The sequence below is a fragment of the Hemicordylus capensis genome, chromosome 8 (genome assembly GCF_027244095.1).
Source record: "Hemicordylus capensis ecotype Gifberg chromosome 8, rHemCap1.1.pri, whole genome shotgun sequence".
NCBI classification, from domain to species: domain Eukaryota; kingdom Metazoa; phylum Chordata; class Lepidosauria; order Squamata; family Cordylidae; genus Hemicordylus; species Hemicordylus capensis.
This window is the reverse complement of record NC_069664.1, coordinates 31,092,149-31,112,044: the sequence shown is the minus strand read 5'-3', so window position 1 is coordinate 31,112,044 and position 19,896 is coordinate 31,092,149. Positions and strand designations below refer to the sequence as shown.

The window sequence follows — 19,896 nt, the reverse complement described above, 5'->3', positions numbered from 1 at the left end:
TTTCTGGGGACCCAGAGCTGAGCATATGTCTGGCTCAAAACCTTTTAACTGGCTATGCACCCATCCTTTTAAGAGCACTGTAGCGTGACACACAAGAATTAGAAACATATGGAGCTGGCTACTAGTGCTGGGATCTTTTGCGTGCAAATATGTGCTCTACCACTGATGTTTTCAGGGCGGGGGGGGGAGAGTGGTGTTGAAATGTGGAAAGAAGTTCCAGCTCTGTTGTTTCTCAAGTAGTAGATGCCCTGCCTGGACCAATGACAGGTTCCAGTGACAGAGTTCTTGGTTCAAAATGTTTAAGCTCCATAGAAAACTCAGTGTTGACCTTCCACTTGGAAAGGATTGAGACAGAAAATCTAGTTGAGTATGAAATATTAACCATGCTTTCTTGTTTTCATGGGCGTTTTCCACACAGGGCTTTTAAAGCCCTTTAGCTTGCAACTCCATTGGAATGGAGGGGATGCATTCACATATCAGGCAGATTTACCTGAAAGACCCTGAAGTCCTTGCAAGCTATCGGGGAGCACACAATTTGGGCTTTTCATTGCGCATTGGAGTGGAGCACAATTCATATCCAGGGTTAAAAAAAAAATCCGCTTTTTGCATTGTTTTTTGGGGACAGCTTCGAGTTCGCAGTGTAGCCTCACAGTAAACTCTGGGTAAAGCCTCCTGTGTGAAGAACGCCCAGGTGTTTTGCCCAAGTCTGAATGTGACGTCACCAACAATACTTATTACAGAGATCATTACTAATACCACACTGCACATTTGTATCAGTCACAATAGCACATTTAATTTGAAGTGTGCTCTGCAGTCTTTATTTGTATTTGCTCGCCCCCACAACATCCCTGTGAGGTAGGCCACTCTTGTTCCCGTTTTACAGATAGGAAACTGAAACTGAGACCCTTGCCAGAACACAAAATGAGTCTGTGGTAGAGACAGGACTTGAACCACAGTCTCCCCAACCCCAGGCTAAACTATCTCTACAGGGTCCTCAGATGTTGCTGGATTACAACTCCCATGGCCAAGGCCACGGCAGCTGGTGATCATGGGAGTTCTAGTCCAACAACATCAGGCGACCCAAGGTTGGGGATGCCTGATCTACGTTGCTGACTCTCCGTCCCCAGATGCAAATCTATGATCTCCTTGACTATCCAATCATTTCTCATGGCTCCTTCTCCTTGCGTGCAACAAGGAAGTACTTCCCAGAGAAATCACAGACCTCAAACATGGTTTGGGCTCTCCTGGGTTCCGTCTGGAATTTGACAATGGCAAACCCACTTGTGCTGAGAGCCTCCCTCAAGAACTCCTCGGTCAGGACCAAACTGGAGAACTGATGGGGACCGACCATGTAGAAGCTGCACCCCAGGACTCCACTGAGCACCAGGTGCCCCCCGAGCTTGAGCAGAGCGCTCAGGTTGTTAAGAGCCGCCCGGTAGCTGTGGTGGTCCTTGCAGGCAGCTTCCAGACACTCTTTGGAGACCAGGCAGTCAACGCGGGGCAAAGTCACTGGATCCAGTGGGTTGCTGCGGTGGACATCACATTTCAGAACTTGTTTGACGGCTCTTCTCAGCTTTGCCTCCTTCTCTAGCCATTGGTCCCTACAGGCAATGTAAAGCAAGCACGTGTTCAGGCTAAGCGCGTGGAGGTTGGACTACAACTCATAGGGACATAGGAAGCTACCTTAACCTGAGTCACACCCTTGGTCCGTCTCGCTCAGGAGTGCCTGGGCTTACTAGCGGCATCTCCCCATGGTTTCCAGCAGGAGTCTTTCCCAGCCCTGCCTGCTGGAGGTTTCTTGCATGTGGCTTCATGCGGTGGGGTAAATGTTGAGCGAAGCTACGTCGAATCACACATTGAGGGAAGCAGCCCCTCCCCTCTGCTCTCGGGTGTCGTTTTCGCAAGTGCACATGGCAGGCGTCAGTGTTCTCCTTCCTAGCCAATAGGAGTGGGGGGGGGGGAGAGAGAGAGTTCCCTGCAGAGATAGATCTGCATTTCTGAAGACACCATGCCTCTTACCATGCTAATGATTCTAGTCAGGGCCTCTCCCTGTTTGCTGCAGCGTTTTCAGAAAAAAGTAGCTTAAAACCAGCATTTTCAAAACCCGGTAATAGCTTGAGATAAGCTAGAATTTGCAAGACAAAGCCCAACTTGTGTGTGGAGTGGGTCCAAGGATCTCGAAGGGACTTGGGGGTACGTTTGGCTGGTGTGTGAACGCACACACTCTCTCCCGGAGGAGATTCAAGGGGGCAGAAGCCCTGCGTGTCAAGCCTCATACCTGGAGAAGCTGCCAGGGACTGAACCTGGGACCTCCTGCATGCAAGCGGGCAGATTCTGTCCCACTGTGCTACGGACCCACCCCCTAAGGGGGATATCTGACAGCACTCACATGTAGTCACCCATCCAAATGGAAGCCATTCATCTGCATGGATTAGCAAGGGGGCAATTCGTGCTCACTGCCACAAGAACAGCTCTCCGCCCCAACTACCCTCCTCCCCACCCACCATGGCCTCCAGCAACTTGCCTCCAGCCATTGTGCTGGGAATAGTGGGAGTTGTAGCCCAACCCCATCGGGGGGGGGGGCATGTTTAAGAACTCCGGGTTAAGCTGCCCGAAATCTCTGAATTTGGGCCAGAGGAACCCAGCCCCTCACACAGCCCAGGCAAAGAAGCAGCTGCTTGAAGCAGCAGCCCTTGGGCTGGATGGGAACATATTTGGACGTTCTTTCCCAACTTGACATTTAGCTCAGCCTTTGGACTGTGCCTTGAACTTCTTATCGGGAATCCCTCTTTCATGTGGCCTGGGAATGTGCTCATGTTGATGTGCCAGAGGGCAGGTTTGGAACAAAGGCAGCTTTCAAAAGCTCATGGAGACGGAGGAGAACATGCACGGCAGGGCACCAACCCTCAACCTCAAGGGCTGCCAACTTTTGAACTGGTTACTGCAGCTGTGCCTTTCATAGCTGCTGGGTTGCAGAACTTAGGAGTGGGTGGCACCCCTGGCACCAAGCCGTCAAGAGCTTCACCAGCTTGCCGGGCATCATGCTGCAGTCAAGCTCAAGAGGAAGTCAGGTTGGATCTTGTCCAGCCGGTTGGCAACCCCTCTGGAAACTAGACAAGGAGCAGTGCGCCAGAAACGCTGCTACACTTCTGAGGGGCCCTTGAGAGACCCAAGTTAAGGCGCCTACTTCAGCAAACAGCAGGCCATGGGTCTTTCTTTCCCTCGGGCCTTTGCATTCTCCACCCTCCTCCCCCTCTCACACCTCTGCTCCTCAGAGTCCTCTGCTCCCTCTTGTCAGCCAGCCGACCTCTGCACTCCTATCCCTTAATCAGCTCCCTCGGGGACCAACCGCTCTGTCCCCGCACAAGTCAGCTGGAAGGCACAAGTGGGTTCAGAGCAGGGAACTCAGCGGCGAGACCCAGGCCTTTGACTCTTTGTGCCACAGGGCAGCTTGTGGGTGGAGGATATTTCTGCCTGATCCTTGCTGCCCCGCAGTGCCACTCTGATGGCAAGAAAGGGTCCTGCCACGGCCTGGCCAGCCTAGACTTGGTCTGTTATACAGCTGCTGACTTCGATTTGGCTTCTCGGTCTGAACTACGCATCACCTAAATCATCTGCAATACAGACTCCTGCCGCCTTGCGTTGGTGAACCTAACTGCCTTCCTGGGACCATTGGACCTAGCTCTAGCCCCTTGGATGCATAGTTGCCATGTTTGAACTTGTCCTGTGCCTGCCCTGGACTCCACCTCCCGCCTCCGACCCCTCTGGGGCCCCGACCCCCACCCTCCCTCAACCCTATACGTAGTTCTCGTCAAGCTGACCTTTCACTCCCTGCCCCCCCCAGAAGCTACACTTTGCCAGCATTCCATTGCTGGCACCTTTCCCCCTCCCCAGAAGTTAGAGTGGTTGTGAATATTCCATGGCATCAGAGCTGCTCAATAAGCTTTGCTTTTGCTGATGCTTTTTTTTGGGGGGGGGTGAGAGCGTGCCATTCACTGATCTCCCATACCTGTTTCCCTCCAGCACGCACACATACTTCACAACCGGGGTCCAGTCAAAAGCTCCCGGTTCATTCTTCAGCCACCTCTCCATTTCCTGGCAGTTCTGATCGGCATAATCGGAGGCAATGATGTTCTCAAAGGACTCGCAGGCAGAGAGGAGTTGGTGGATGGTGGGGCCGCTGCCGATGTCAATCAGGGTGTCTCCTTTCAGTTGCCCTGGCATGGACAGGAAGGGGCGGAAGGGTCAAGTGCCTTCTTGTGCCCACCGCACAACAGGCAGTCCTGCATTTTCCACCTTGGGGAGTGGCTAACAGAATGCCATCTTTGCTGACTGTGCTGCATGAGCGGGGAATGACACCTTCTACTAAGGTCATCCGTAGAGGTCTGGGTGTAGTGGCTCATTTGGGGGCAACTCCAAACGAGGCCATCTCTCTGGCCACCCCAGGGCTTTGGAGTGTGCTCCCTGTTCAAATAAGAGCCTCACCATCTCTGGCTGCCTTCAAGAAAGCTCTTCAGACAGACCTGTTTCTTCAGGCTAAGAACATAAGCACAGCCCTGCTGGATCAGGCCCAAGGAGGCCCATCTAGTCCAGTATCCTGTTTCACACTGTGGCCCACCAGATGCCTCTGGGGAGCCCACAGGCAAGAGGAGTGGACATGCCTCACAAGGAAGGTGCTCTCGGCCCCTGGTCATCTTGGTTGACCAAGATGATGAGGGTGGTGCATAACAGAGCTATGCTAAAGCTCTCTTACACCCCACCCCACATCCTTTTGTGCTGGAAATATTTCTAGAGCTTATTCATCAGAAGACCTGGCCCAAGCACAGAGAACCATTAAAAACATCTTTAGCAGCAATTGGCAAAAGACTTTCTTGAAAATACCCGGAAGGAACTCACTTCAGGCACTCCCAAAGCTCACAGCTGTGACAGCCTACCTGAAGCAAAAGTTTCACAAAAGCCCCGCAGAGCGAATTCCAGGTCTTCATCCCCCAAAGTGCCTTCCCCAAACCTGAAGTATTCCAGGTAGGCTTTGGGATCAAACTCAGCCTGGTAAACGTCTCCTCCAGTGAACGCTGCCATGGCTTTTGCTGTGTGCACAGATACAGAACACAGGAAGAGCTTTCCCACTAGGAGCCTCTCAATTAACATTCAGAAGAACTGAATATTTGGCATCTGGACAGACACTTTTTCCCCCTGTGAGCAGTAGAATCAGTTTTCTAGTTGGATTAAAGCTGTTGCCATCTGCTTTCCAATGTACTTCCAAGTATATTGAAAGATATCTGCAGACCTTTAGGAAAATCCAAGATCGGGTGTTACTTTATATTATAATTCTTTATAGGTTAGTAAGCCTTTAGTAAGGTTTAGTATTACCAAATGTATTACTATATCTGACAGGAAATCTACACAAAGGGGGTGACAATGGAGCCAATGAGCTAGGGGAGGAGAGCTGTCCTTGTGGTGGTTGTGCCGTTGAGTCGGTGCTGACTCCTGGCGACCACAGAGTAGTGTGATTTTCTGGGTAGAATACAGGAGGGGTTTACCATTGCCTTCTCCCTCACAGTATGAGATTATGCCTTTCAGCATCTTCCTAGATCGCTGCTGACCAGTATAGGTGTTTCCCATAGCAACCTCTTGCTCCCTAGGCAAGTTACTTCCCTGCTGTGCCATTAGGTGGTTTGTGGTAGCAAGCATGAGTTGTCTCCTTTTGATAACAGGGTCTGCCCTGGTTTTCATTTGAAAGGGGGACTACATGTGATATCCCCCTTCGGGGATAATGGGCTCGCTCTGGGAACAGCACCTGCGTGCAGAAGGTCCCATGTTCCCTCCCTGGTAGCATCTCCAGATAGGACCCAGAGGGACTCCTGCCTTCATTGTTCCTAGGGGGTGGTGTAACCTAGGTGGGCTCCCCTACTGGGGGTCCTCAAACAGAGGTTGGCCAGCACTTTTCTGGGGATTAGGGATGTGTACAAATCGAGACTTGGAACATATCCCCCGCTGCTTTGAAATGGAGGAGAGCAGGGGCATACCTTCTCCTCTGCCGTTTGTTGCCACTTCCTGCCTCACAGCACTCCTCCAAGCTATCTTCATGTGCCGGTGGCACTCTCCCCCAGCTGCCTCTGCACAGCGCTGGCATGCACGTGGCCTCCGCACATGTCGGGTGGCCACATGCACGCTGGTGTCGTGCTGGAGCAGCTGGGGGAGAGCAGTGCCCATGCAAGTGGCAAAGCAGCAGGTATGCACCTGATCTCCCGTTTTAAAGCTGCAGGGAATATGTTTCGAATCGCATATCGAATCACGATTCGTGCACATCCCTAGTCATGTTGTGAACCGTCCTGAGCCATTTTGGAAGGGCGGTATAGAAATCTAATACATAAATAAATAAATATGCCCCACTCTCAGCAGAGTTAGAGGTTTACTTAAAATCAATGCGTGCATTGATCTAAAGCATTTCTTTTCCCCTGGGAGCTTTGCAGCTCTAACTAATTTCACTAGAGGGTGGTAAAGTATCAGCCATGACTGGAAAGCCCGTTAGACTAAATGCTCAAAGAGCAAACACCAGAGCCACCTTTGCGTATTCTGTTCAAGGGGTGTGTGTGTGTGTGTGTGTGTGTGTGTAGGGGGGTGCACTCCTTATCTGTGCCTTTGGGCGGGGGGGGGGGCAGTACTGAGAATCGCTTTAAAAATGAATGTGTAGTCATTCACACAAAAGCATGCAGGTGTCCAGACAGGGCTTTGTTGAACAGCATGGGAAAGGTCTCTTCTGCCAGATGAGAATGACAAACCCACCCAACAACTGTTGACACAAATAATCCTTGCAAGAAGCAGTGTGGACACAGGGAGTATTAAAAACAAACAAACAAAAAACACCTGCCGTTCCACAGGAACAACATCCAAGAGAAAAACAGACAAAAAGAAAACTAGTGGAGAAGGGTGAAAGCAGAAAATTCCCCAGCTGATCTTTCAGCCTGCTTTATTATTATTATTATTATTATTATTATTATTATTATTATTACATCTATATCCCGCTCTTCCTCCAAGGAACCCAGAGCGGTGTACTACATACCTGAGTTTCTCTTTCACAACAATCCTGTGAAGTAGGTTAGGTTGAGAGAGAAGGGACTGGCTCGGAGTCACCCAGCAAGTCTCATGGCTGAAGGGGGATTTGAACTCGGGTCTCCCCAGTCCTCATCCAGCACTCTAACCACTACACCACGCTGGCTCTCTTGTGCTTCATTAGCAGAAGCACAAGATATGCCTGGGCTGCATTTTGTGTTTGCCTAGATGCAACTAGTTGGTTACGTTCCTCAGTAGCTGTTTGGATCAAGGGTACAGAGTCCTGTTTGCAGGGTCCCTTGGGTTGGGTTCCAGGCACCCTCTTTGGTTATGTTGAGCCTTGCTGGAAGACAGTTGCCTCTTTCTCCTCTTCTGCTGTCATGCTTTGGTTCAATTTGGTTTGTGCCTTTACCCCGCTTGGCCAAGTTACTCCAAGATGTAGGGTGCCGCTCCCTCCGCTTTTCCTGGGCTGAGAGTGAGAGAGTGAGCGAGGAAGAGAGCGCACAAGCACAGGCACATGGAGCTATTCAGAATGTATCATACTATGATTTTTAAAAGCACATCCAGCTCTCAGCTCTGATACTTCAAGCATCAACACGTCTGACGGAGGAGAGGGCCTGCTAGCTGAGCTTCAGGAGGACAAAGTCCTTGGAGCGGAAGTGCCCCCAAACGCCGGCATGATTGGGGGTGGGGGCTGGATATCTGACACACACACCCCACAGCAGTAGCCAGGTGGAGTGTGTGTTTGTGTGTATGTCTCTTTGTGTGCTTGTGTAGCTGGGTGCTAAGGTGATTGAATTGACATAGCGCTTTACAGTTGTGTAAACACAACAACAGACCATAGCTATATTATACTTTTATTGGATATAGGAAACTGTGGCGGATAGATCTTAGCTTGCTCAGGGTCGCCTCCTCCAGAGTCCATGGCAAGGTGGCTTCCGTGTACCCCCTTGGCCTCTGATTCCCCCCTCAGCTTCCCAGCAGAACATGGTGAGGTTTGAAAGGAGCTTGCAGGCACCAAGGTATAGGCATGTGGTGCGGCCACAGGGGGAAAGATCCAGAGATTGGCTCTCAGGCATGCCCACGGACCTGGCTCTCTGGGCCATGAGATTCCTTCCCTACAATGGCAGGCCTCCCTGTACCCCACACCATATTTGAAACTGCTTTTAAAATACCCTCCAGTTTCAAAATGCCGCTTGGGAAGGGAGGGATGCCTTCTCCTTGAGTTCTCTTGGGTGCAAGCAAGTAGTTGCACAACCCTTCCGATCTGGGCCTTGCCTTAAACCCCAGGGCATGGACAGGCTGTGAGGGGAGCTCTTCTGCTTTGTCTCCCCAACACTGGCAGACTTCATCTGCCCTCCTTTCAACAGATATAAGTTAAAAACATCTCGACTTGGTTCCCAACAACATAATGTGGCGGGTGAACATTGCTTGTGGCAGAGGCAAGAGTCATGTCCCAGGCATCGACCATGCCAACGTTGAGACCCCGGAAGACATCCTTGGCTGCAAGGTATTGGGTGTAGCCATGGAAGTCACCAAATCGCTCCGGCTCTGCGTCCATCTCGCGGATGTTCTCTGCTTTGATGATGACCCTTGTCTCTGGGCTCCTCAGGAGGAGGCGCTGGATGGCAGCCCGCACATTGATCAATCTTCGAACAAAGAGCTCAAGGGGGAATGGGCGGAAGTGTTGTCCCAGGGAAATGACCACGGCTGTGTCCTTGTCGCCTGCCACGCTGTCGATTTCCCGTGCAATGTAGCTGTGATCTGTCACGGTGTAGGCATGGGAGCTGACATAGGGATGGCCATGTTTCTTGAATTGGATTAGAATGCTCCTAGATACATCCATAGCAAGTCCATTCTTTAAGTTCCCAAATTTATGTATGTCCAAGTATTTTAGGGCTAGTGGGAAGAGAGAGGCAAAGGGTGAGTACAAGTTGATACCAGAAAAAGTGTAATGCCACAGGTGATAATGAAGGTGACCATATACAAAACTGGCTATCATTGGTGAGCAAGCCCCACTAATCATGGCAATGCCCCCTCATGCAGCAAAGCAGTTATAATGGCAAGAAAACCAGGAGCTCCCGCCTAGGATCAGAATGGTTTTCTTCCTTAAAGGGATTTGTAGAATATTGACATTTGGACACAAGGGTTTGGCTGGTGACAGCTAGGACCCCATCAGCGTATATGTGAAGATGGGGATTTTTGACCCAATATACTCCAATATCTCGTCAGTCTCTCAGCAAACTGCAGAGGATTATCTGTTGTTGGCCCGAAGGAGAACTTACTGCTCACTCTTTTGGTGAGATTCCACAGCCATTGCCGCACCGTTGAGTCCCCCATGAAGTAAACCAGTTTCCGTTTCAAGCAGGAGTTGATTTGCACTGAGGTCTCGAAAGTGGACACACTGCAGAAAACGGGGTGCCAGTGGTCCTGCCACACAAAGCCACTGGGGGAAGGGGAGCTCATCCCAACCGCACATTTCTTGCTTGGCACCTGCCTGGTCCCTGGCAAAAGACCAAGAGTGAGAGGCAGCTGAAGAAGGAATCGGTGCCTGTTGCATCAAAGAGGAGCTGGCCAGGGTTCTCGGGAAGGGGCGGAGTGGCTGAATATTAAATATAAGCTTGCAATGTGCAGAATAAGAAGTTCAAGTGTTTTGCTCATCATAGTGGGGTCCTCTGCCGTCCAGCCCACGAGGATCCTGGGGATTCCCTCTCCTGGACTTGCTTGATGGGAGTCTCTGAGGGACATGCATGAAGCAAAGAGGGTGTGAAGGGACGGGAGGCAGAGGGGAAGAATGTTTTTCTGTTGGAAACAGCTGACAGAAACAGGGTGGCGTCGTTTAATAGGCATTGGCCCTGGGCCCAGAGTGCTCAGTTGATAACAGTGAGGGGCTTGTTCTGAGGAGAAGGACTCTACGGGATAAGCACAGTGATGTAAATTGACAATAATACCATTGAACTTTGAAGGGCAAGGCTTAGTCACACTTCTCCGGGATACGCCTCCCATCCGTTTAGCTCAACTTACCACCGCTCAGAGCTGCAGCAACATCCAACTAAGCTCCACCTGTTGGCTAACGGACATCCCAGGTGGTAATTTGGGCAGGGGAAGAGGTGCACTCTGTGTGTGTGTGTGTGTGTGTGTGTGTGTGTGTGTGTGTTCCCCTGCTGCCTCAGCTTCCAGAAGAGCAAGAGTGGGGCACAGTGGGCTCCAGAGGGGAGGTTCTGTGGCCATGGCTGAGCTTACGCCATGGAGAAGTGTGGCTGTTGATGCTGAGCTGTGTGGCATTCCCGAACCAACCCCGCAGAGGGGAAAGCAAAACCAGCACTTACTGTTGCAGGGTAAGACTCGAATCTCCCCCAAATGCTGAGGGATCTCGACCCCGACGTTGCTCCTTGAAAGGCAGAAGAAAAGGGGCAGTGAGTCCTTATGAAGGGGACAATGCCTCCCTTCATGCTTCCCTCAGGGAGTGCCCTCACCACCCCCCTGCACCCTGCAGCTTGGTGCAAGTGCTCACTGCTGCCTCCCGCTTGCTCCTATAGACCTTGCGGTGGCCAGTGGGAAGCATGCACAGCACCCAGACATGGGCCTGAGGGTCCTCCAACCATAGTCATCATCGTGAGGACAGCCCTAATGTCTGCTTCTTGCTTAGTTTTTCAGTAGCATCCTCTTGACCGCAAGCAGCCTGCCTACTCTAAGTGCCTGAAGTATGGCTACCTGAAGCTCTTTTTTGGTTCATGGAACATAGCAAGCCGGGCTCTCTGTTCCCCCTCAGTAACCCTCTTCACGGCCCCACTAATCTCCATTCCATTTGGAATAAGTTGGTTCTTGTAGCTACAGCATCTAACCCTAATGGGAAAACCACTGCAGGAAGTTTGCGGATGATGCACTGAGGTGTAAGAAAACTTCCAGTTCGTTATGTCTGCTGGAATTTGTACATCAGCGATTCGCAGACTGCTCAAAGGTTGTCACCGGAGGGTTAGGGATGCCAGTCTCCCAGAGGTCTCAGATAGCTGCCCAAGGACTTCATAGGAATCTCCTGGCAAACACTAATGGTGCAATCCTGCCCAAAGTGCAGAAACTCTATTGTAGTTCCATTACAAAACCCTACATACCTTTGTAAAAGACTCTGTTCCAAGGCTGTGAGGTAGGAGATGGGTGTGTTCTCGGACTTCAGCTGGACTAAAGCTTCGCAGGGTACATTCTCTGGTTTCACACAGTAGAAGGCCTCTTGGTCTCTCTCGTCTAGATACTCACAAAGTTGTGCACTTTGGGTTATCTTAAAACCACATTCGGAGAAAACACTTCTTGTTGCATTTAAAAACTGGCCCGTGAAAGCTATTTTCTCGTAGCCTTTCTTCCTGGCTGCCCACAGGGCAGCGACCCCTTCGCTGGGGTGGATGAGCAAGAGGGAGACTCTGACGCTTCCTTCCCAGAACAAAGTGAAATTGACCAAGTACGTCCCATTCTGATAGTCTTCGATACGCCCAGAAGCTCCGGCCTTGAGATGCGGTGAATGGATCCTTGCCCTCAAGAAGTCCCCTCCGTACGCCTTTCTCTTCCCCAAATGGTCGTACAGATCCAGTTGGACCATCAAGTGCTCTCCGACACAGTAAGAGTCCTTGCGGCCTAAGATGGTGGCCTTGCTGTGCTTGGCGCTTGTGGTGGTGTTGATGTCCGTGAAAGAGACATTGGGCATCATCTGGTCCAGTCTTGTAAGAATGCCATCTACTTCTTGATCCTTTCTGGCCCACTCCATCCTATAGCGGCTTACAGTACCATCTTCCAACAGCCACTTGCTCCTCCTGCCATCTTTGATGGAAAGGTTTTTGTTTAAAGAGTACTGACTACTCTTCAGTAAATGTGAACTCACATTCAAGCCAAGGTTCCCAAAATTTTGGTCTCCAGGTGTTGTGGGACTACAACATCCATCATCCCCAGCCAAAGACCATTGTGACTGGGGATGGTGGGAGTTGTAGTGCAACAACGTCTGGGATCTGAAATTTGAAATGACCATAAACCTACACATACATGCATAAATGTCTGGGAAACACTTTTTTTTTTTTTGTACGAATAATAATTGTTCACGAGTTTCTGAAATGACTTAAGCATGATACAGTTATATCAGCATTATGAAGAAAAAGGACTTACCCGCATCTGTAACAACTGGCTTTGTTTCTAACTGCTTGATGACACTTCTGAGGATGGAGTTCTTCAGCGTGCAGTGAGAAAGAATCGTTAACAAGATTTTGCAAAGAAACAATGCCATTGTGGTTGGAATCAGAATTCTGCCAGAGTGTGATGAATTTTGATGGAAAGATGGCAGAATTTTGCCATCTTTTCATCAAAAGCAAGTTGCAGTGCTTTTCCAAGGAGTCTGACTCCCACATTTGTGCACAGGATTGCACTCTTGATTTTCTATATCTAGCATTTTAAAATGTTCACCTTAAGCCTTCATGATTTCCCCTGCATTTGACTTCAGCTTATTGCTAAACAAAACATTGGGGTATTAAATGTCCTCTGGGATTGCTTCACTGGTAAGAAATGTTCTTTCAAGGACCCCTAGCCAAGTGTTGTTCTGAGTCACCAAACTGAAGAAATGAAGAGGTGAGGCTATTTCCAAGTCGCTGGCAACTGGAAGGAGCACAAAACCCACTGCCCAGCAACTCAGGACACCACCAGATGTGACATCAATGGCACAGCGTTTGGCCCTGCATGTCTTCGGATAGGTGCAAGGACAGAGATGTCCTCTGCAGAGCCAGGGTGTTTTTCACACAGGGCTTTTAGCTCGCATCTCCAGAATGGAGGTGTGCGATGCGTTCACATATCGCCCAGATTTACCCCAAAGTCCCTGCAAGCTCTCAGGGAGCACTTCACACATGATTTGTGTTTTTCGTTACAGGTTAGAGTGTAGCCCGATTTATATCCAGGGTAAAAAAAACCCACTTTTGGCATCGTTTTGGGGGGCCAACTTCACACTCGCAGTAAAGTCTTTTCGTAAACCCACAGTAAAGCCTGCTTTGTGAAAAATGCCCAGGAGAAACAACAGGCGCAGTTGGCAGACATGAGGGGAAGGATGAACTCACTTGCATGCCAGTGTGTGAGAACAGCGATATAGGAGGGCTGCAATTGCAAACAGAATGCTGCACGAAACAAAAATCAGTCCAACTCTGCAAAGCAATGCTGACAGTCAGCAAAAGTAAAGGGTGCAAAGAGAGCTGGTCTTGTGTTAAAGGTAAAGCGTGCCGTCAAGTCGACTTCGACTCCTGGCTCCCACAGAGCCCTGTGGTTTTCTTTGGTAGAATACAGGAGGGGTTGACCATTGTCCCCTCCCATGCAGTATGAGATTATGCCTTTCAGTATCTTCCTAGATCGCTGCTGCCCGATATAGTACTAGTGGGGATTTGAACCTGCAACTTTCTGCTTGTTATTCAAGCATTTCCCCGCTGCACCACTTAAGGTGATGGTCTTGTGTTAGCAAGTGGGAATTGTACCCTTTGCTAAGCAGGGTCTACCCTAGTTTGCATTTGAATGGGAGACTACATTTGTGAGCCTTGTAAGGTATTCCCCTCAGGAGATGAGGCCGCTCTGGGAAGAGCCCCTGTCTGCTTGCATGCAGAAGGTTCCCAGTTCCCTCCCTGGCAGCATCTCCAAGATCGGGCTGGGAGAGATTCCTGCCTGCAACCTTGGAGAAGCCACTGCCAGTCTGTGTAGACAATACTGAGATAGATGGACCAAGGGTCTGACTCAGTATAAAAGCAGTTTCCGATGTTCCTCCTTCCAAATGTCCGTGGGATGCCCTGAAATTCCATGCATTCCTATGGCCCTTTGGAAAGAACTTGGGCGTTTCAGTGGACACTGAAGCCTCCCTTGGAACACCCGGCCTTTCTTCCACCCACCTTTCATGTGCAACAGTGAAACAAAATCTGACCCAAATTAAGATTTTTTTCTATTAAATTCAAATGTTGGTCATTTCAAAGTGCAATGGAATTTTCTGTGTAATATTTCGGGATCTGCAGGTAGTAACATAGCGCTAGATTTAATTATTCCATCCAAGAGATGCTATTGAAACGGGGTTAGTTTAAAAAAACAGAATGAACATTCCTACCTTGATCTTAAATCTGTGAATATTATAGCTGAGGATGATGAGGCTTAAAAGCAGAAGGCTGAAGAACATTTTCTTCCCCATTGCAGGAGCCAATGATATTCTGATGATCACCTCTATGAAAGAATCGGGTATTTTGCATTATCTGCCAGGCCTTGTAGTGGCTAGAAGTTTTGACCCATGCTGTGAAGAGAGACTTGGGCTTCAAATCCCTGCTTAAGGCCCTAAGCTTCCTGGGTGACTTTGAGGCAGTCACTAGGGCCCAGATCATATTGGACCCCAAATATTTCACAGGGTTTTTGTGCGGATAATGTAAGGGGAGGGAAGAAACATTTGAGCACCTTGAAGAAAGAGAAAGATAAAAAGGCAGTGTTCATAGTATTTTTCACCACTTACTTCAAGGAGAAAGGGGAAGCAGCAGACATTTAAGAGGCCCAGCTCCCCCAATCAGTGGGGAAACACTGATTGGGGAAGTGATACATATTTGGGGCAAAAAACCCCAACTTCACATACACAGTGATGGAGTTTGAGCTGTCAATGAGTGATCAGGAGGAGGATCTTGGCATCATGGTCGACAGCTCATTAAAAGTGTTGATTCAGTGTACGCCAGCTGTGAAAACGGCCAATTCCATATTTGGAATCATTAGGAAGGGGTTTGAAAATAAAATTGTTAATATTATAATGCAAACATACAAAACTATGGTGCGGCCACATTTGGAGTACTGCGTGCACTTCTGGTACATGGTAGAACTGGGAAAGGTGCAGAAGAGGGCAATCAAGATGATCAGGGGCCTGGAGCACCTTCCTTACGAGGCAAGGGCTTTTTAGTTTAGAAAAAAAGATGACTGGGGGAAACATGATAGAGGTCTATGAAATCATCATGCATGGTGGGGAGAAAGTGGATAGAGGGAAATCCCCCCCCCCACAAAGCAATAGAACCAGGAGTCATCCCATGAAACTGATTGCCAAGACATTTAGAACCAACAAACAGAAGTACTTTTTCACACAACACATAATCAACTTGTGGAATTCTCTGCCACAAGATGTGGTGGCAGCCAGAAACCTGGATGGTTTCAAGAAGGGCTTGGACAAATTCTTGGAGGAAAGTTCTATCTATGAGTACTAGTCTGAGGGCTATAGGCTACCTCCCGCCTCAGATTCAGGATGCCTCTGAGTACCAGCTGCAGGGGAGTAATAGCAGGAGAGAAGGCATGCCCTCAACTCCTGCCTGTAGGCTTCCAGCGGCATCTGGTGGGCCACTGTGTGAAACAGGATGCTGGATTAGATGGGTCTTGGGCCTGATCCAGCAGGGCTGTTCTTAGGTTTCTTACTGTGTCTTGTACAGAAGTCTCGGGCAAAAATCCAGCAGATGCATCTGTGCACATGATTGAGAAAGCAACTGCACCTGTAGAATATCTACCTAGACATTTATTATGGTAGGTGGAGTTTTGAGAAAGCGCCGTGCCATGTACAGATGCCAAAGGCGGAAACTATTTGGCTGAATTGCTATATTTTCAAATGGATAGATGTCTGCCCGATGCCTCTGTACAAGGCACGGCGCCCCCCTAAGCACAATCTTTGCCACTGTACGGTTGGGTGGCCAGGTGGGGACGTTGTTTTTCTGTGTAAACCACTCTGAGAACTTTCTATGAAAAGCAGGATATAAATATTGGTGGTAGACTTAGATGGCGCAAAAGAGCAGTGTAAGTTCACTCTGCACCTCTCCTTTCTAAATAACGGAACAAGACAGTAGTGATGTGTTTGAGTAAACCAAAGTAACTCCATTTTACTTAGAATACCAAAGCATCTCCAAGTTTGCTTAGAAAACCTAATTCTAACTTAAAGTAACCCCAGCCCAGCTCAGGCCAACTCAAGGACACGGCCTCACATGATTATCTCTCTCCACTAAATTGTATCTAAAGAAACTTGGTTCTCACCGTTCTTTGCTGAGAAGTTAATAAAACAGGATGTAACCAAATAAGGAGTGATCACCAGATGAACAATGAATCATTCGCATGCGTACTAGATACTTAGTCCACCATTTTACTGCCACGTATACTATGTCAGCATCATTCAGATTGTCTGTATAAATGTAAGATGCACCTATAACCAATTTGTATTCAATGTGGAGCGTGAGCCCCATTGTCTACCTGCTTCTGCAGAGCATTAAACCAAGCCTCTAATTGATTCCCACTGTGTCTGTTTGATTGGCTTAAGGCGGACCCAGGGACGAACTGAATTCACATCAGTAGTAGTACACGTCAAGCCTACCTGTAGAAGACAAAGGAAGCGTAAAAATGTAAAGCTGGCTTTATTTAACTGAATGACTATTTACATTTCAATTATTTTTTGAATCATATGAAGTACAGAATAATATCTAATTCAGCAAAGGAAATTGGTTAATTTTAATTCTGTTTCACTGAATATAAATTTTTGGCAGTTTGAGGAAGCAAATGTTTACATCAGTTGCAAACATCTTGTATTTTTAGAGCTAAATGGCTATTTAGTACAATGTGTTGGATGTAGAGAATTTTGAATTCATAAAAATGAAAGTGTGAATCAGCTTTCTCAGTTTAAAAGCTGCACCTACCAAAATTTCCTTCCTCCATATACAACTAAAAGGAAGGCACTCTCTCCTCCTTTGCAGCTGAGCACTGGATCTGCAGCCCTCTTCCTTCCTTTCCCCCACCAGCAATGGGTTTCCCCTCCTTCTATACAGCCAAGGCTTCCTTTCTCTTCCTTGAACTCACCCTCTTCTTGCAGGATTTCCATTGAAAAACCTCCTGCCTTGCAAACTGCAAGCCACAACTGCTGACAGGTTGGAAAATGCAAACACAAGTTGTTGTTGTTTTTTTTAACAAGAAGCAGACGGGACAGGATGGAACCTGTAGATCATTCACATTTCTGGACCTCTCTAGGCACGAATTCTCTGTTCATTTAACCCTTCTAGCCTCTCCTGAAAAACTAGTTTGTTGCAGTTCTCTTACATTTCTTTTATTGTGTACATTTTTAAAAAAGAAACCAACATCCTCCGCGGGGGCAGGAGAGAAGCATCAGCCTGAGAAAGCACCAGTCAGAGATGATTTCTTTGAGACTACTTGGGAGCAGGCAGGACACAGGCAATTTACTTACTTTGGACTCTGGGGTGGGTCAGGACTTGCAGCAAGAACAGAAGAGGAGACAGCAGGGCCGGCAGCCGCAGGGCTTGCAAATTCCCCCTGCCCGGCACTTGCCGGTATCTGCCGCCTGAAAGGAAGCCCTCCAATGACGCGGAAGAGCTTGCTCAGGCTCCTGGGAGCTTGAGGCCACGCCCCCTGGGATGTCACATGCAAAGGGGAGGGGCCTCGAGCGGCTTGCTCCGGCTCTTTGGAGCTCGAGGCCACGCCCCCTTGGACGCCGCATGCAAAGGGGGCGTGGCCTTGAGCTCCGAAGGAGAGCCTGAGCAAGCTCTTGGGAGTCATTGCAGTCACAGCTTGCTGGCTGAAAGCATCTATTCTGCCTTCCTCTCCCTCTCCGGAGGAAGGGAAAGGGGAATAGACGCTTTCAGCCAGCAAACCCTGGCCGGAATAACGCAAGTGCTTGCTGGGCGGGCGGGCGCCTCTCCCGACCTCAGTTAGGGCGGGGGCGGGGCAGGGCAGGCAGTTTGCGCCCTCCCTGCAAGGGCGCCCAGGGCACGTGCCCTGCCTGCCCCACCCTCGTTACGCCCCTGGCGAACAGATGCGTCTTTAAAGACTTTTTTAAAGTTGCCTGAGATTGGGGGGGGCCTCTTATTTCAGCAGGGAGCGCGTTCCAAAGCTTTGGGGCAGCCGCGGAGAAGGCCCGTGTTGACGTTGCTGGCCTTTCATCAGGAAACTCCCAGGTGGGCCCTGGAGCAAGCAAGGCCAGCATGAGGGCCCCCATCCCTCCGGGCAGTGCGGCTTGGCCTAATCAGTCGGGGTGGGGTGGGGGGTAAAACAGGCACAGCTGCTTCTGGGTGCCTCCTCTCCCCCCCCCCACACTGCTTGCAGGGCTGGCTGTTCGTCAGGTAGAGCTGTGTGGTTCACCATGCAGCAGCTCTACCTGACAGATGGCCAGCCTGCAGGCAGCGCAGTGCTCCGGCGGGGCGGAAGAGGGGGGAGTGACCCGGGCTGAAGGCCACCCCGGGGACCCCCCCCCAGGCTTACTGTGTGGGTGGGCAGCAGCAACACAGCAGGAGATCCTCTTGCCTGTCTCGGCTGGAAAGCAGGTGCAGGCAGTTCCTGCTGCCAGCCGGTTCTTCCAGACGTGTGTGTGTGTGCAAGACATTCCTGCTGGCACATTCCAAGCTTCCAGGAGAGGAATAAATGCAGCGTTGACTAGAGCCGGGCTCAGGTCAAAGAAATCTGCAGAGGCGTGTTTGAGATGATGACTGCGTGAGCCTCCTCCGTAAGCTGGCCTGTCTGGTTCAGGCCTCTGCGTGGAAGGGAAAAGCCTGTGTGTGAGATACTATATAGGCCACCTCCAGCCTCCGAGGCAAGATGCCTCTAAATACCATTTTGCAGGGGAGTAACAGGAGGAGAGGGGGCATGTCCTGTGCCTGTGGGCTTCCCAGAGGCATCTGGTGGGAAACAGGACGCCGGACCGGATAAGCCTCGTTGGGCCTGATCCAGCAGGGCTGTTCATTTATGATCCTTGCATTGTTCCTGCAGGGGAAGCAAGCTGGATCTATTTCGCCCTCAGCCCCTGGATTAGGGTGAGAGTGAATTGCATCTCTAAACCGATAGACACTGTGAAAATGGAATGGGAAGGGCTGAAGGTTGATTCTTGCAGCCCTGACGATTTGCTGTTGTTTCGTTGCAGGGCATTGTGGAGACCGGAGGATTCTTCTAAGGCCTGGGCCTCAGATGGAGCTGCCGCAGCGTGGAGGAGCAGAAGAGAGCGAGAGAGATTTGCAGTTTGGAGCAGCACAGACTTCATGCTGGAAGGGCTTGGATTACTCTTCCGGGAGTCATCATGGGGACAATGCCCAGGTAAGTGTTTTGAAGTAGCCCAACCATCATCACCTGAATTTACGTTCTGTCAAAGACGTGCATTTGCTTATATTTTGAAAGAAAATCCTGACTGGCGTTCCTCTAGGCTTGCACCTGCTTGACTGATGTCTCCCTCCAGAACTCACGGAGCCTGTGCAAGAGAGGAGAACCTGGAGAGGGGACACCCAGGCTAAAGGAAGCTTCTGGCAAAGGTCTTGCTAGGTAACCATGACAAAAAAACAAACTCCAGTTCACAATGCATTCTAATTAGGAACTATGACTTGTGGAATTGAAAGCAACTCAGTATAAAGGACAATATTTTCCACAAATCAGATTCTTCTGCACACTAAACAGCAGCGACTTGAGGAAGAGGTGCTAGGAAGCATGTGTTGTGTTGAAACCACAAATGGATCCCCAGTTAGTTTCTCCCCATTTGTGCTGATTTTACGTATACTTTTATTTACTTATGAGGGTGAAGGAGGAAAGAAGTCCATTCCAAAGAGTAAAGAAAGTAACAAACCAAACAAAAACAGAAGTTGTCAAGAGTATGTATTTGTCACCCGCGCAGCAGGGAAATGTTTGACTAACAAGCAGAAGGTTGCCAGTTTGAATCCCCGCTGGTATGTTTCCCAGACTGTGGGCAACACCTCTATCGGGCAGCAGCGATATAGGAAGACGCTGAAAGGCATCATCTCATACTGCGCGGGAGAAGGCAATAGTCAACCCCTCCTGTATTCTACCAAAGACAACCAC

At 49.6% G+C, this 19,896-nt stretch overlaps 3 protein-coding genes across 12 annotated transcripts in view; 1 reads left to right on the top strand and 2 right to left on the bottom strand.

The window, feature by feature from the left end:
• ZBTB16 (zinc finger and BTB domain containing 16) overlaps nt 1-19,896 on the top strand; it is a 237,845-nt gene that overhangs the window by 13,813 nt on the left and 204,136 nt on the right. For 5 of the 7 annotated variants that reach the window (XM_053269734.1, XM_053269733.1, XM_053269729.1 and 2 more), the window contains exon 3: nt 18,974-19,143. In XM_053269734.1, the coding sequence (XP_053125709.1) occupies nt 19,127-19,143 (17 nt within the window). In that variant the 5' untranslated portion in view covers nt 18,974-19,126. Of the gene's footprint in view, nt 1-17,780; nt 18,015-18,523; nt 18,867-18,973; nt 19,144-19,896 lie in introns of those variants that run through there. The other 2 variants (XM_053269730.1, XM_053269732.1) reach the window with 2 other exon arrangements.
• On the bottom strand, nt 791-5,121 carry LOC128333770 (nicotinamide N-methyltransferase-like). 2 transcript variants are annotated; one of them, XM_053269743.1, is made up of 3 exons: nt 4,935-5,121; nt 4,037-4,217; nt 791-1,601 (listed from the first exon to the last, which is right to left on the bottom strand). In XM_053269743.1, the coding sequence occupies exons 1-3, from the start codon at nt 5,077-5,079 to the stop codon at nt 1,166-1,168; spliced, it is 762 nt and encodes a 253-aa protein (XP_053125718.1). In that variant the 5' UTR covers nt 5,080-5,121; the 3' UTR covers nt 791-1,165. The 2 variants fall into 2 exon arrangements, with proteins under 2 accessions (XP_053125718.1, XP_053125717.1); XM_053269742.1 differs by having other exon boundaries at nt 4,010-4,217; nt 4,935-5,119.
• On the bottom strand, nt 6,932-16,958 carry LOC128333769 (NXPE family member 1-like). Of its 3 annotated transcripts, XM_053269740.1 has the most exons (7): nt 16,906-16,958; nt 14,159-14,271; nt 12,202-12,262; nt 11,166-11,862; nt 10,383-10,444; nt 9,339-9,557; nt 6,932-8,952 (listed from the first exon to the last, which is right to left on the bottom strand). In XM_053269740.1, the coding sequence occupies exons 1-7, from the start codon at nt 16,925-16,927 to the stop codon at nt 8,417-8,419; spliced, it is 1,710 nt and encodes a 569-aa protein (XP_053125715.1). In that variant the 5' UTR covers nt 16,928-16,958; the 3' UTR covers nt 6,932-8,416. The 3 variants fall into 3 exon arrangements, with proteins under 3 accessions (XP_053125715.1, XP_053125716.1, XP_053125713.1); XM_053269741.1 differs by lacking the exons at nt 11,166-11,862; nt 14,159-14,271; nt 16,906-16,958 and having other exon boundaries at nt 12,202-14,122; XM_053269738.1 differs by lacking the exons at nt 12,202-12,262; nt 14,159-14,271; nt 16,906-16,958 and having other exon boundaries at nt 11,166-12,177.

Coding starts and splice junctions, on each gene's coding strand:
- LOC128333770 (XM_053269742.1), bottom strand. CDS start 5,079: ATGGCAGCGTTCACTGGAGGAGACGTTTACCAGGCTGAGTTTGATCCC. Junction 4,218..4,934: donor TTGTGAAACTTTTGCTTCAG/GTAGGCTGTCAC, acceptor TGTCCATGCCAG/GGCAACTGAAAGGAGACACC. Junction 1,602..4,009: donor TGCGTGCTGGAGGGAAACAG/GTATGGGAGATC, acceptor CATTGCCTGTAG/GGACCAATGGCTAGAGAAGG.
- LOC128333769 (XM_053269738.1), bottom strand. CDS start 12,079: ATGTGTAGGTTTATGGTCATTTCAAATTTCAGATCCCAGACGTTGTTG. Junction 9,558..10,382: donor TCGAGTCTTACCCTGCAACA/GTAAGTGCTGGT, acceptor GTCTTTTGCCAG/GGACCAGGCAGGTGCCAAGC. Junction 8,953..9,338: donor TCTCACCAAAAGAGTGAGCA/GTAAGTTCTCCT, acceptor TCTTCCCACTAG/CCCTAAAATACTTGGACATA.